Source organism: Lichenostomus cassidix, chromosome 17 (assembly GCF_008360975.1).
Source record: "Lichenostomus cassidix isolate B80296 chromosome 17, HeHo_3.0, whole genome shotgun sequence".
Taxonomy (NCBI): Eukaryota; Metazoa; Chordata; class Aves; order Passeriformes; family Meliphagidae; genus Lichenostomus; species Lichenostomus cassidix.
This window is the reverse complement of record NC_139497.1, coordinates 1401681-1416511: the sequence shown is the minus strand read 5'-3', so window position 1 is coordinate 1416511 and position 14831 is coordinate 1401681. Positions and strand designations below refer to the sequence as shown.

Sequence of the window (14831 nt, the reverse complement as noted above, 5' to 3'; positions counted from 1 at the left end):
CACTAATAACAGCTGAGGTCATTAAAATAGAAAGAATTTCCCTTTGAATTTCTTTTGAACAGTATCTGCATTGTCTGTGTCACTGGTGTTAGCTTTTCTTTTCCCACGGTTCTGGTCCATTAGGACAGTGCTGTAAGGATTTCTTTTCCTCTTTAGGTTCTTCCTGGTTCTAATATTCTACCTAGAAGAAGTGGTTTGGACCCGTTACAATTATACAAGTTCTGTAAATTCATTCTTCCATTCCTGTACACAAAGTGTGTGTTCTTGGGTCCCTCAGAACATATCTGTGCAGCAGCAGTTTAACATCCCTGTGTGCCCCAAGGCTCTTTTAGCTGATAAAACTCCAATCTGAAACATCTTCTCTTTTTTTTTTTCCTTCCCCTTCTGTTTCCCTGCTCTCTCTAGAGCCATTAGATGCTCTGACTATGCACTTCAGGAGATCAATATGCTTTTGGCATTCACAGGCATTATTATTCTGAGACTGTACGACTGGTATGCATTCATCCTATTAACATCTGCTCAAAATTCCCAACATCCCAGCACAGCTAACAGAGAATGACCGTGTTGTCCTTGGTCAGGCTCTGTGCAGCGGATGTTGACACCTGGTTTATTGTTGGACAGATTCCATTTCCCTCTTTACTTTGTTTTGACCTTATTTCACCCCTGAAAGCTCAGTTTCAGCTGGGGATGGATGAATGAACTGGGGGGCATTGTGTCCACTGCTGCTGTAGCAATTCTGTGTGTTACTGCCCAAATAAGTCATTTAGTTCCTACATCGTAGGGGCCAATTCTGGCTTAGCAGAGAGATTCCAGCAGCCCTCGAGGATGCGTTTCTAATGGGAGCACCATCTCTGCAAAGCAGTAGAAAAAAGGCAAGAGTCTGCTGGGCAGATTCAACAAATCACTGTCCTTATGGCTGATGTAACAGAGGATTATGAGCTTTAAAGTAATGGAAAGAGGATGAACTGTGGCTTTGACTTCAGTGATAACTCAGTGAGTATTGGGTGGTGGGAATACAATGTCAGCTTTCTCTCTGTAACAGATCATGCCAATAGGGTTAAATAAGGAAAGGAAAGAAACAAGGAAATTGGAGTATGTATCAGTGTGTAAGCTAAGTGTGTATCAGTGTGGAAGCTAATAGCCAGAAGTGGGATTCACTGTTTTAGAATGCTGTCTGAAGGACATAACCTCATATGAAAGGGAAGAAACTGTTTCAAGGGGAAACACGATGTGTTGACATTCCTGGGTTTCTCCCCTGCATTTTGGTTGCTTTGGTTTTCTCATTCCTGCTCTCCCAAAACTTTGGTTGTTATAATAAGAGGGTCATTCAGATTGTAATGTGCACTCTGGAAGATTACTTAGGATTAACTCTGGCTAACAAAATAAAATTAAAAGTAATCATTTGCTCATTCACAATTTCAGTGAAATGCCTGTATGATTCCCCAAGTTAAAAGAGGAAATGCTATAACAGCCCATACAAGTTAACTTTTTTGCCTTTCTAAGTGAAAGGAAGCTGTGAAATCTCAGAAATACTGGATACTGGGCACTGAGTAATCTCCATTGTCTCACCAGAATCCAAGGAAATGCAGACGATAAGGGAACCTGTGTTTTAACAAGCTTTACAGGAGGCAGAAATGGAATTGAAGAAATTTTCACTTAGTCTCATATAGGACAAGTGACAGTGGTTTATCATTTTCCCGGAACACACGCACATCACATACCTAAATAAATTTTCTTGGTTTCTATTTTCTCCAGCGTGTTTGCCATAGTGACCTCCTGGGAAGGGAGACTGGCTGAAATATGGAAAGTGCCCTAGTTCAGAGTCATGCACTAAAAAAGGGTTAGGATCAAATGGAGTTTAAATCTTCAGCCAAAGATTTTCTTTGAAAAGCACTGATGGGCCCTCATGACCCTTCAATGACCCACTGGAGGTGTGAGTTAGCAGAGCCAAGGAGCCACAGATCGATTTGGACACCACCGAGCAGAGCCGAATTTCTGCTGCTCTTTGGGATTCTGGGAAGCTCAGCCATCTGTACTTTGGCTTCCCTTCTGCTCCCAGAGACAGCAAAGGAAATATTGCTAAAGTCCTGTAATAGAGGGGGACCTAAAGCTGAGTTGGAAGCAAAAAGGTCTGTCATTGGCCCAGAGAGTGTAGCTAGGCTGGCACATGGAGTCACTCCCAAAGCTAATGAGAATTAAATTGTCAGGTTTGTGACTTCTGTCTCATAAAGCATTCAAGCATAACAAATGGTGCTGACACACTGGCCTTGGCATGGAAAACTTCTTTAAATATACAAGATGCTGCTTCTGACTGGGGTATATATAAAGTTGGCTTAGATGCAGTGAAGTTTCTTGGGGATAAAATGGGTAGTGTTCCAATAAGCTGTCAATTATGTTTCTTTCCAGAAATTATTTATATAATTGGGGAATGGCAAGGCTGGATTGGCATTAAATAGTCGATTTCAAGTATTATAACTCCTCTGTTTTTTTCCCTGTATTTCTTGGGAAGATTCTAGATCCATCCACTTCAATATTTTTTTATACGGCCTTATAAGAAGCCTTATGTGTGTCTCATCAGAGAGATGCTTTGGTGCTTATTCTTGCTCTTACTGAAACTGTTGTATACCAGATGAAGTGGTGCTTCATGGTGCTTTTACCATTCATGGAAAGTTTCTAGATCCATCCACTTGAATATTTTGTATACAACCTCATCAGAAACCTCAGGTTTTTTGTTTGGCTTTTTTTTTTTTTGACAGCCATTGAGCGGATTTTGTTTCAGATATATTGATGAGCTCTTGTGCACATTCAGTACACCAGTTAGGAGGGCAAGAGATTCAAGCATTTGTGCTGCAGATCAATATCTCTTCTGACAGAGGCCCAGCAGGAGCTCAGTTTGCCTGCTGTTGGGAGACATGAAGTAGAAAATGTGCATAAGCCATGCTGGCTGAGAGGAGTGGAACAGAGCTTCCCTCAGGGCAGAGGGAAGTGCTGAAGCCCTTGTCTCTGGTCTGGTTCTGCAAGTGGAAGCAAACAAGGTACTCATTTGGAGACCATGAGAATAAGCTTGAATGCTGTTAACACTGACGTGCAGATCTGTACTGGTCATTCTTAGAGGTTTGTTAAGCAATCTGACAAATGGCTGGCGATGGAAACACCAGGATTTAGCATCCCAGCAAAATGGCAGTATGTGCTGTGGTAATCCCATCCAAGTGAGAGCAGATCCAGCAGCTTGTGCACACCCAGTTTAGTTAGGGCCACTGTTCTGGGGCATTTGTGAAATAGAAATAATTGATTCATAGGGTGCCTCAGTCTGTGAAGTAATAATGCTCATACTGGTGTGGAACATGGCCTAGAAAGGCAGGAGTGTGCCATCTCAAAATACTGAAAGTACTGGACAATGTCCCCAGCTCTAGTCAGGAAACTGAATGTGGGGCTGTTCCTGTAGAGTTGTCCTTTGCCTTCATATTGACAAATCTGTCTTTAGTTACCTGGGTTAGATTTGGAGATAATAGAAGTGTTTAGTGTTCATTAAGGTGCAAATACACAAAAATGAGCCCCACATCTTTGGCTTCTTGGAGAACATTAGTCATTCCTCAACCTTTGGCACATTTGTGGTCTGCATCCATTTTACTGCTCCCTACTGTGATGAGAATGTCCAGCTTTCCCAGAGGCCTCATTACTGAGCAGCCTGTGTGCATGAAGGCTGTGAGGGAAAGCAGAGATTGCAGCTGGAAGGAAAATTGTTACAAAGCTTGCTGATTTGATGCAGAATTCTAAGGTGTAATTTCCATGGCAGAGAGAGATGTCAGACAGGACTGAGGCTACACTCTTCTTCAGGGCTCACAGCTCACTCAGTGCAGCTGGATGTGTTAGTTTTCCAGGTCCAAAATACCCCTTTCTCCCCCTCCCCTGTTTGGCCTTCACAGAATACAAACTTCAGCACGAGGAGGTTCCTTCAGCCCAGCTGTGCTGCAGGGCAGCCTCCCTCCCTCTGGCTCTGAGAGTGGGTTCCTTTGGTTTTCCCCTGAAGCCCAGCCTGGCTCCAGGGCTCTGGCAATGCGGAGCTCTGCAGCAAACACTGCTCGTGCAACCTTTGCAGGCTGCTCTGGGGCTGGGAGCACACACCTGCCCTCCAGTGGTGCCAGAGCCTCCGCTGAGCCCTGCTGCAAAGCAGCTATTTACAAATATGTTGGGTCATTTTTGACTAAAACAGCAGCAAAAAGGCCTCTCAGTAGTCAACATGCCTTCAAAACACCCTCAGATCCTGGTGATGTATTGGGCACATCCTTCCTGCTATAACATTTTACTGCAGAAAGTCTTGCCTGAGACCCTTTTTACACTGTTTTGGCTGCCTCCTGTTAGCTGGTCAACATTCTCATCTTCCCATCTGCCAGAGAGGCCCTTGGAAGGGATTCACCTCCACCAGGCAGCTGTAAGCAGGAGAAGAGGATCAAAGGGCATGAAGTTGACCTGCAGCAGTCCAGCAGGGTCTCTCACATAGATCAAAGGGTACATCCACGGTCAGAGCCTGACTTCTGTGACTTCCTCGAGAGATAACTTGGCAGGAGTGTGGCCCTGTCTTTACCACAGCTTTGTCTCTGTGTGTTTGAATGGGTTTATCTGTTGGAGAGGAAGGTGTGGGTGCTGTGCACATGTTGGATATCCTTGTTACAGTCCTTACAACTTGCTCTTTTTTTGGCATGAGCTGTGTCATGAAGATCTCTGAACAAGCAACCGATGTTGCAAGGCAGAGGAGGGGATTTTAGACCTCAGGCAAACATTTTCATTCTGCCCTTGTCCTGCTGGACTGCTCCTGTTCTCAGCACTTTAATTTTATCTGAAACTGATGATCATGCTCCAGGAAAGTGAGGCTGTGCCAGAACTCTGCCTACCCAAGCCAGTGCCCAGACAATAACCTTCCTGCTCTGCCTCGTCAGCTGAGTTTTTCCAGTGCCGTTGCCCAGTACTGACCAGTGTCACAAGCTCAGGGCTCTGTCATTTATCAGGCAGCATGATTTGCTTGCCAGCAGTTCTGATTAGCAGTGATAAGAAACTAAATTTATTGTGTCTAAAAAATGCAATTAGGATTTCTCAAGATTGGAAATTTTGTGTGATTTTTCCAGTTTTTAATAGCAACTTTAAAGTTTTGGCTGGCAGCCCAAACTCTGCCTTGCCTGCTCCATTTTGGGGATGTTGCAATAGCTCTTGAAGCATCCTGGGTGCCGCTGGCAGAGTCCTGCAGCAGTTCAGGATGTGTCCAGTTGCTCTGGTTCCCCAGTGCTGCTGTAACATTCCTTTCTTTCCAACACTCCCGTTTTCACACGGGGCCTCTGGCGACTTTGGCAGTGCAAAAGGGACATCTAGTGGGCTGATGGGAGAGTGGGGACACAGCGTGTTCAGGGCAGCAGGAAAGAGCCAATTTCCAGTTAGAGATTGGACTCTGGGGAACCCTTGAGAGTTACACACCAACTTGTATTTGAATATTTCAACATGGAGAATTGGCCTGTGAGTCTGGAGGCTTGAAATTCCAAAATCTGATGTTTTAAAAAATATTCTTGGCAGTTTTCAGCAGTGATGGAAAACAGGAGAGTGTACGGAAGCAGTCAGGTTTGGTACAGTTTTTGAGTGGAACTGGTAGGTTTTTTCTTTACTAACTTGACTTCCCAAGCCTGCAGCCACTGTTAGTATGGACTCCGTTGTGTATGGTTGTGCTTTATGACCCTTGGAGGATAAAGCTGGGGAAAAAAATCGTAATTTTGATGCTGTTGGCTTCCATTGTTCAATTCAGTAAGGTAGGTTTGTGCCCAGTGGCTCAGGACAGTGAGGAGGGAAGGTGAGGCTCTGTCCTCTTGGGCAGCTACAGCATGCACGTGACAGGAGATAGGAATGGCTTTATTTGTACCACTGATATTTGCTGGCCTGTCACACGTCTCCAGTATCCAATCTGCAGTATTAGGATTATTTTAAGCCCTGTGTGAGAGAAAGGTTGTGAAACTCAGGCAAGTGTATATTGTTCTTTGAATGAAAAGCAGACTTTCACTGAGGTACTTGGTGCATGGTTCTCTCTGAACTGTTTGTAGAAAGATGTATGGGATTGTATTGTGACAAGTATACAAACAAATACAGAATAAGCAGACAGGAAGGTTCTGCTGAGTACCCCAGACCTACTTTCTCCTTTTTCCCCTAATCCAGCTTGTCCACTGCTGCCCCATTTCCATGGCATGCATTTCCGGCTTGCAAAGGTTCCTGCTCCGGGCTGAGAATAGAAGCCTTGCTGTTATGCTGTCCTTAAATCTCTCATAATGAGTGTTACACCAAGGAAAGCAGCTGTGTCCTTTGGCTCTAGTTTTAATACTATGTTAAAGAGCAGATTATGGTGACGTTGGACGGCAGCGATGCGGAGGTAGCACAAACCATGACCAGTTTGGGGAAGGCTTTAGCAAGGATGACTAAGGACTTGGAGCTTATGCTTTAGATAACAAATCCACCCAATTGTGCTCCTTTAGAAATGTAGTCAAGCCTAACAAATCAGGGCCTTAGCAGGGTTGCATTAGGGTCCTTTAATTGGACTAAGCTGGTTAATACCCACATTGGCTTTTGTATGCCCAGGGGTCCAGCACAGGAGTGGTTTGCCATTTATGCTGGCAAAATCGCATGAAATTGCAACCATGAACATTGATAAAATGAAGTTCTAATATCCTCACAGGTAGACAATGAATTAAGGTATTTTGATTATATTATAAGGAAGTTGGATGTAACTGTTTTTCCTCAGCCTGGCTAGTGTGCCACAAGTCATAACTCTGTCCAGGGTTTGGAGTGTCACAGGCCACACAGCAGAGCAGGAACAGCAGGGCTGCACAAGACCTCAGCCTCTGTGGGAGGACCTCCACTCTGTGTGTGGGGGGGTCTGTCACACTGATTCTGTCTTGTGAAAGCTGAGCAGGTCCTTCAGGTAGTCCTAGGAGCCACAGAGTACCATGGAGAAGTGTGTTTTCCAGGTGTTGTGATGTGTTGCACTACATGACTTACAGCAGTGTCTAGCTAAGAGTGGTGCTTTGTTGCGGTGCTAATTATGCAATGGTAAATGTGTATTTGGTGGGATTTGGAAAAGGTGGATTGTTGGGACCATAATTCACACAGGTAGGCAAAAATATTCTGAGCAGAAGGATCCTGCACACGTCAGTGTTTGGTTACATCCCCTGACACAAGAGTCTGAGGAGACAGAAATGAGTTCCAGATGGTTGTGGTAACTGGCAAGAAACTAATACTGAGGCTGATCTTGAGAAAACAGACTGAGGACACCAGAGATGAAAGTGGGGGCAGGGTGGTCCAGATAATGTTGATAACACATGATATATCATCTTTGGAGCATTCCAAGGCAGGACAGTGAGATGAACCATTTGTTCCTGAACTGCAGAGTCTGAGTGGTGAAAAGGCTCTTGCTGTGGTTGTGAACATTGAGAAAATACCTTCTGCTTCTGCACTGAAGGTAAAACCCCTGCAGTAATGATCCCATTTCCATGCATATATCCCACCAGCCTCTGCTGCCCTGCAAGCATTTTGGGATAATACAGATTACTCACTGTAGGATTGCTCCTGTTTTCCTCGTGTGCAGCCTGGCTCTGTCTGCACCAATTCCTTGCTATCTTGCATATTCCTTGTTTAAACTAGGAATTTGTCTGGCATCCTACCTGTGTTCTATTTTTAGTTGTTAGTGAAGGGTGAGGCAATGTACTTAATTCTCATTACAGTTGGTTTAATCCAATTGTGATGTGGATTTAGAGGGACTTAGTAGGTCTCAGCTGAGTGTGGGCTCTGTCTTTTTCCACTTACTGTCATTAAACAATGCACTCTGATAACTTTTTCCACTTCTAAAACTGAACCCATGTATCAAAAGGTGGTGTGATTTGGTGCCCGTGTTTTGCAGATATAGCTGCTGATCTCTGTAACTGTTCCTCAGTTGGGAAGAGGGTCACTGTGCATTTTGTGAGTTCACCTGTGTGGATCACCCATCCCATGATGAGACCACAGTAAAGACTAATGTGGAGTAACTCTTTGGGGTTAACAGAGTGCTTTTGTCTTATTCCTCTTTGAACAAAGCAGCTTCTCTCAGAAAACTGCGTTCGATCCTCCTGTGGAGTTTGTAAATATGAGCTGATACACAACCCTGCATCCTCCAAGCAGCCTCTGTCCCCAGGCAGTTGTGAGCTGGTGTCACAGCTATGGGGGAGAGCCCGGGTGTGTTGCTGCACTCTAGAGGGGCACAGAGAGCCCGCCCGGCCCCGTTTGTTCCCCTGAGCCCTCCCTGGGGCTCGGGCGCGGCTCGGCGCTGCTGGGCGCAGTCCGCTCCGCGCGATCCAGGCGGGTTTTGGCGCGCTCCGAGCGGGGCTCTGCGGGACTCCGAGACTCTGTCCGCGGGCTCAGTGCTGCTCCGGCCCGGCCGAGCATGGGGCGAGCGGCCGGCCTGGCCAGAGCCCGCCCCGCACCGTGATGTGGCCACAGGAGGGGCTTGCTGGGCTCCAGCTCCTGTCTCTCCCCGGAGGGCTTTAGAATAGCCACTCTACACTTGTCATGGAATTACAGAAAACTACCTCCAGGCCGTACAATGCTGCTCTCCTGCTGCCACTCTTCCTCTTGTTTTGGGGTAAGTTTTTGTCTTCTGTGCCTGATTCTTACCCAGCTACTATGCAGTAACTTTGGATCAGATCTGTGACCTGCTCTTACATTGAACAAATTGTCATCTTACAGTTAGATTTGAAGCCTGAAAACTTTTGTCTGGAAGATAAACAGGCATCTCATTCTAGATATGTTTTTCCTTGTATTTATTTTTTGTGTCTTTACATCTTTCTCCCTGTGCACATGTATGTATGCATTTATTCACAAGAGCTAAAATTAATTAAGTATTCATGTAATTAGGTATTCAGCTATTATAGCAACCATTTTCTCCATTGGAAAGGTCTGAATGTTTTGGTTGTGCCCATACAGAAGAAACACAGAGCTTTATTTCCATCCTATATGCTCTAGAAATACATCTGGGCACAAGAGGATTGGTACCCAGGGGAGTGTAGCACCAGATACATCTGTTACAAAATGTGGAGGGGGATCACAGGACAGGAATGTCTTCACTTAGAAATTTTGAAGAAAGCAGAACCATCTTCAAAGTGCAAAAAGTGATGAGGTAACAAGAGTCTATCACACTGCTGGGTGGGTTGTTTTGTTTTGTATTTTTTTCCACATTGAAAACTTATTTTATAGCCAAATAATATACTTGAGTACACTGGGATTCTCTGAGTTCCCAAGACCATGTCTTTGGTTTCCATTGTCACCCTTGTTTACGGTATCTTATGCTCCCTTAAAAATAGGTATCTCTGTTTCTTCTGGAATAGGTGCCTAGAGATCTACTGGGCCTAGACATCTGTTTTAGCCATCTAGGGATTATAAGGTCATGTCAGGAACACATCCAGCCTTTTACTGGAAAGTATGATTGGGATTGAACTGGTCTCCTTATCCTGTCCTCGGAACTGCCAGGCCAGTTACCTGTAGGTACAAGGCAGGTTTGGTTTCCACTGAGCCAGGACAGGGATGATCCAGGACATGAAGAAATGGATGTAAAAGATGGAGAGCATTGAGTAAATACAGAGCCTTTTCTCTGCTCGTGTCTGCTGAACACGGCCCTTGGCATTTTCTTGCATTAGTAGGTGATGTTTGTGTAATTTTTGAGATTTGGAGAAAGTTTTCAGCTTTTCCTTTGATTCCCCAACAGTCTCTCTTTTTCCTTCTGAAGCCTCCCAAGATTTCCTTTGCTCTGACCACCTCAGACCATGAATGTGAAAGCCAGAATATATTGTGATTTTTGTCTGATTTTTTTTTTTTCTTTCTCTTCCTTGTGCCAGCTTGTCTTTGTCTGGTGTGTTTGCTCCAAGTGCCTGGAATTCCTCTGGCCACAGGGAAGCAGGAGGACTGTCTTTTGTATCTAGTAACCATAGCTACTGGTTTGGAGTGTGAAGCAATTACGGTGGCTTTGTGTTGGGCAGAAGCAAGGCCAGTTGCATGGGTGGATCGCCCGTGTGTGGCTGCCAGGGCTGGGCCATGGTTTGGAGGGTTTGTGCTCTTTGACCACTGCACTCATGGCTTTTCACTCCTGGAGAAAGCTCTTCTCTGGAGCACTGATTTACTGAGAACGTGGCTTTCTTCTGAGTGCAGGTGGATGACTCTTCTTGCTGGAGCCAGGAGAGCTCAAGGAAAGTGCCAATTTTCATAGCCTTTCCACCTACTCCTATCTTGCAAGGGGATTTCTGCCAGATTTTAACTGGAGTGAATGGTGCTATTTAGTTAGCACTTGTAGGTTTTTAAGGCCATAAAGAAATGTCTTTTCTTGCCCTTATGAACCATATCAATGCTTCTTTTCTTTCTAATTGACTGTCTAAATGTCATTAAAGGAGAGAGTGCCTAAGTTATTTGTTCAAAATTTGTGTGGAAATTCTGAGCATGCAGTTGGCCTGGTGCAATCTGTAACTATCAGAGCATCCTGCAGCCAGATCCTCACTATCTCCAGTTGTTTAAAAGAAACCCTGCAGGGGCAGCGGTGCAGGCTCTGCCTGTGACTCCCGTTTTACTGCTGCTCTCTGTGTAATGGGAATGCAATAGCTCCCAGCTAATTCCTTGTCTTTAAAGGAGATCCTGGAGGGCAGGAGTGTCATCTCATTTCTGTTCCCACAGCTCCAGCCATCAGCAGACACAGGAATTTACATACCTTTGGCCTGGAAGATGCTTTGGGCGCCTGCTGAGGGAGACCATGTGCAAGACAAACCTCTTTTGCTGTCAGCACTACTGCCAACTCTTGAGATTAGCTCGGACATAGGAACCGTTTAAGGCTTATTTCTAAACCAGGGAACAAACAAAACCAATCTTTCCAGCTGTTGTGTTGATTGTCAGTATATTTAAATAAGAATTGGAAATTAAAGCCTGTGACTCACTCTGGTGAACTGAATACACAGGAAAGTCCCTGTCCCAGTGTTTGATCTGTGGAAATGGCTGAGAGATCAGAGAACGTGTGAAACATGAAGGTCAGCTTGGAGGAGTGTTTATTAAGGGAAAATACTGGGATGTCCTAAGCACAGAAGATCAAAGAGTTACTGTGGCAATATAATCAATGCTGTCATAAACCAGGGATTCATAGCTCTTGTCTTTCTCCCAGTGCTAGAAGCATAATAGGAGTTACACCTTCAAATCTTCAGTAAAACAGTGAGCAGATAATGAACACAAGCTAGCTGGCTTCCTGCTCTGTGTTAAGAATAAGTTCAATTCCCTGAAGTGATATTTCTTACTAATGCTGTTAATGCCTCAGGCCATGATGTTGGCACTGCTGGGCCCTGTGGATTGGTGCCCACTGTTTGGCACCTTTTAGCAATTCACTGGGCAAGCTGGGGGGAGAGCCAGGAACTGCCACCTTCCTTCTTCGAGGGGCTAAATATTCTGCATATTTCACAAGCAGAGCCTGAGCCACACTTCTTGTGCCTGAATGAATGAAAGTCCAAGTCTAGGCCTTCGTAAATTCTATATAAATATTTTGCACCAGTAGACTGTGTACATATATCTGGCATGAAAAACCCTGTCATACCAAAAATCTCATGTACCGATGTGGTGTGGAATTTGTTGGTCTCCAGTAACAGAGAAACAATGTCAGAAGCAGTCTGGGAAGTGATGGACACATGATAACTAGGTAAAACTGTAATTTGGCCTGTGTGCAGAGACATCAGGAGATGTCTTAAAGTTGGTATCCAAGGTGGTATTTGGCTGAGATACTGGGCTTGTGTGTTTAACCTACCAAAACTCTACAAGAGACATTAAAGCAGAGACATGGATAATAAGGCTCTTTTAAAAAATGACTTCTCCAAAAGACACTCTTGGCATTGCTGGGATCCTTGGCGTCTTGTCAGGCCATTTATTCAGTAGTCTTAGAAGTCCTGCCTGCTGATTGCCAACACTACTTTTGGATTAGCTAATCTTTATTTTCAGGGTTTGGGTTTTTTGGTCATAGTGCCACGTCTTGTGTCAAATAAATTATCAGATCTGATAAGCTGATAACCTGAGACAGTAACAATAATGTTTAGCTTCAGCCAGCAGATATATCTCAGAGTCCTTTCTCCCTTTTAAAAAATGGGGAGGAAGACCTGGGCTCTGGGCCCAGAGTCACCAAGTTACTCCAACAGAGCTGAGCAGTGGGAAGCTGCTGCAGCCCAGGGGTTTAGTAATTGTGATCAAACTTTGGTATCTTGGAGGGTTTCCCATTCCCACATCCCCTTCTCTGAGGCAAAATAGAAAAGCCCACTGTTAAAGCTGCTGTCACAAGTGCCATTACTGTGTTAAACAGGGCAGGGAATACAGGTTATAGAATGTTTTAGCCTAGGTGAAATATCACTGCCAATTATTAGCATGTCATGAGCTTGTCAACAGTCTCAGAGAGTTTCAGACCTTGTTTTCTGGTGCAGGTATTACTGAAAGCAGGTGCTTAGCTCAGGTCTGCATAAAAAAGGTTTAATCTCTGTGTGTCAGGAAGGAAATGGGGCTTGTAAAGCCCTAGGGATGTGTAAAGCCACCTGAAGAGGCCTTGTACCCTCCCTGAACAGGTACATGGAAGGTGCTTCCTAAAGAAGAATTTGGTTTTATCCTGCCATTCCCTTCCATTGCTGTCCTTCCAAGGTGAGCTGGGGTGGGATAGAGAGAGGGCAAATATGAAAGCCTCTTTTCAAGCTTGTGCATTTTCCTTTCTGGTTGTGTGGGTTCTGGGAACAGGCCAAAGTGTGTCCCCTTCCACTAATCCTTTACACTGACCAGGAAAGGGAAAGATCAGCAGAGGTCAGCAGGGATTTACTAATATAAGCACATGCCTTCCTGTTGTCATGGAGACCTAACTCTCCATTCCTTTATTCAGAGTTTATTTAGTAGTTGTGTTGCTCTGAATCCCTTCTTGTGGAAGGGTTCCCTTTCTCCCCTTGGCCTCAGGATCTTTCTCCAGTGGGAAGTATGCTGGGATGAGCAGCAGGAGCACAGCCTGACTGGTGAGAATTGCCCCAGGCTGAGGTTTGACCAGTCATGGTTTGGGAACATGGAAATCCCTCAAGCTCCAATATTGTTGTGGTGCAGCTGGGACCTGTGGTGCTCTGGGAATCCTGCTGTTCTCACCTCTTAGTTGTAAATTGGGTTTTTTCAGTTGTAGTGAGTAGAGCAGGTGAAATACATCTGAAAGAAGGTTCTTTCTACTCGAGGTGGATCTGGCTTATCCAAGCTCACATTCAGTTTTTGCTAGGCCAGGAAATAGTATTATGGCATCCTGACTCTGCTGGGGGCTGTGTCTGTGGTTATGAGCATTTTGCAGAGGTTGTGCACAGGTGGTGGTACATTTTCATGTTTCACCCAATGCAGTGCATGTGCATGAACAGGTACTTGGGGATGGGGATTTTCAGTAGGTACCACTGCCTCTGCTTGAATTTTTTTTTTCTGTCCTTCAGTACAAATGGAACAAGGTAATCTGTGAGCTGATAACCCCAGTGCTTCCTCTTCCCTGCTGGGATTTTAAGTGATCATTAAGACACCTTTAAGGTAGTTACCGGTGCAGCACTGAGCAGCTTCCACAAGGTCAGGTGTGTCCCCAGACTGAGGACATCTGTCCTCTATCAGAGTTACCCAAGACTTTGGAAAAACAAACTTGTGAAAAGCAAACCCCCAAAACACAAGCCAGTAGGTAATGCTAAAGCAGTATCTCCAAGCAGAGAAGTAATTGCCTAACTTCTCATTAATTTCTGATTTTTTTGTGGTTAGAAAACTTGCTGTTGCAACTTTGACAAGATCACATAGTGAAGTTATAAAGTATAGGATTATTAAAGTCAATTATTAAAACAGCATCTGGTAATGCAGCTTGTTTGCCTTAAAGTGTTACAAAAGGTCACACACCTCATTGTTTGGGGAAAATCTTTGTCAGCTACCTTTAAAGTGTAAAACCAGCCCTGTCCTGACAGAGCTCAATGAATGCTTTATATGGGACTCTGGTAGCCTTTGAAGTTCCTTCTAATCCACCCCTAAATGCCTGGAACTGTTCTTCAAAGGAGCTGTAGTCTCCTCCAGTTTCAATTCAGAGTAGGCTTGCAGGATGGTATGACTGTAATACACTTTTAATGTTTTTTTCTCTCACAAATATCACTAATTCATATTTTTCTTGTGAAACATAAAGGAAAACTTCTGAATGTAATTGTTCATCCAGCAATAATTTTTCTTATTAGCATTTGATGCATATTCATGTGATATTTACATTCATATAATAATCTTTTCCAAAATTGAGAGCAATAACTGTATGCCATAGGACTGATGGTTGAAAACAACAAAATCAGATGGCCACAAAGATGTTTGTCACACATCTTTCTGTAAGAGACAGGCTTTAGTGACTCGTACAGATCATTGAGCATTTCAGCCATATGATGGATCAAAACAGAGCAAGTACAAAAAGGTGTGTCTGTTGTGAAAGAACTTCGGGAAAGGCAGGAAGTAGGAAAGGGATTTGATGTTTATTTGCAAAAAGCATTTTGCCTGTGTTCTTCTCATGGCAGCAGAAAGCCATGCATGAGCCTTGGCAGTGACTCAGCCTGGCTATGCCAGCAGTGCCTGGGGATTGTGTGGAAATGTGAATTTCTTTGCAGATGGAGTGTGGTGCAGCTCCTTCCCAACAGGCACAGGACTGGGGCTCCTTTTTTATCCCGAACTGCGCTCCTGGCCTGTGGAAAGTGCAGGCTGGGGCGGGTTACTCATTAAGCCTACAAAGGCTGGTATCTCCTGCC

General features: G+C 44.6%; 1 protein-coding gene across 8 annotated transcripts in view; it reads left to right on the top strand.

Moving 5' to 3' along the window:
* Positions 1-14831, top strand: part of CRB2 (crumbs cell polarity complex component 2) — a 55394-nt gene that overhangs the window by 13132 nt on the left and 27431 nt on the right. Inside the window, exon 1 of one of the 8 annotated variants that reach the window (XM_085076704.1) lies at positions 8350-8644. The exons of 5 other annotated variants lie outside the window; for them this stretch is intronic. In XM_085076704.1, coding sequence (XP_084932830.1) covers positions 8572-8644 — 73 coding nt within the window. In that variant the 5' untranslated portion in view covers positions 8350-8571. Of the gene's footprint in view, positions 1-8349; positions 8645-14831 lie in introns of those variants that run through there. 2 more of the 8 variants (XM_085076705.1, XM_085076703.1) reach the window with 2 other exon arrangements.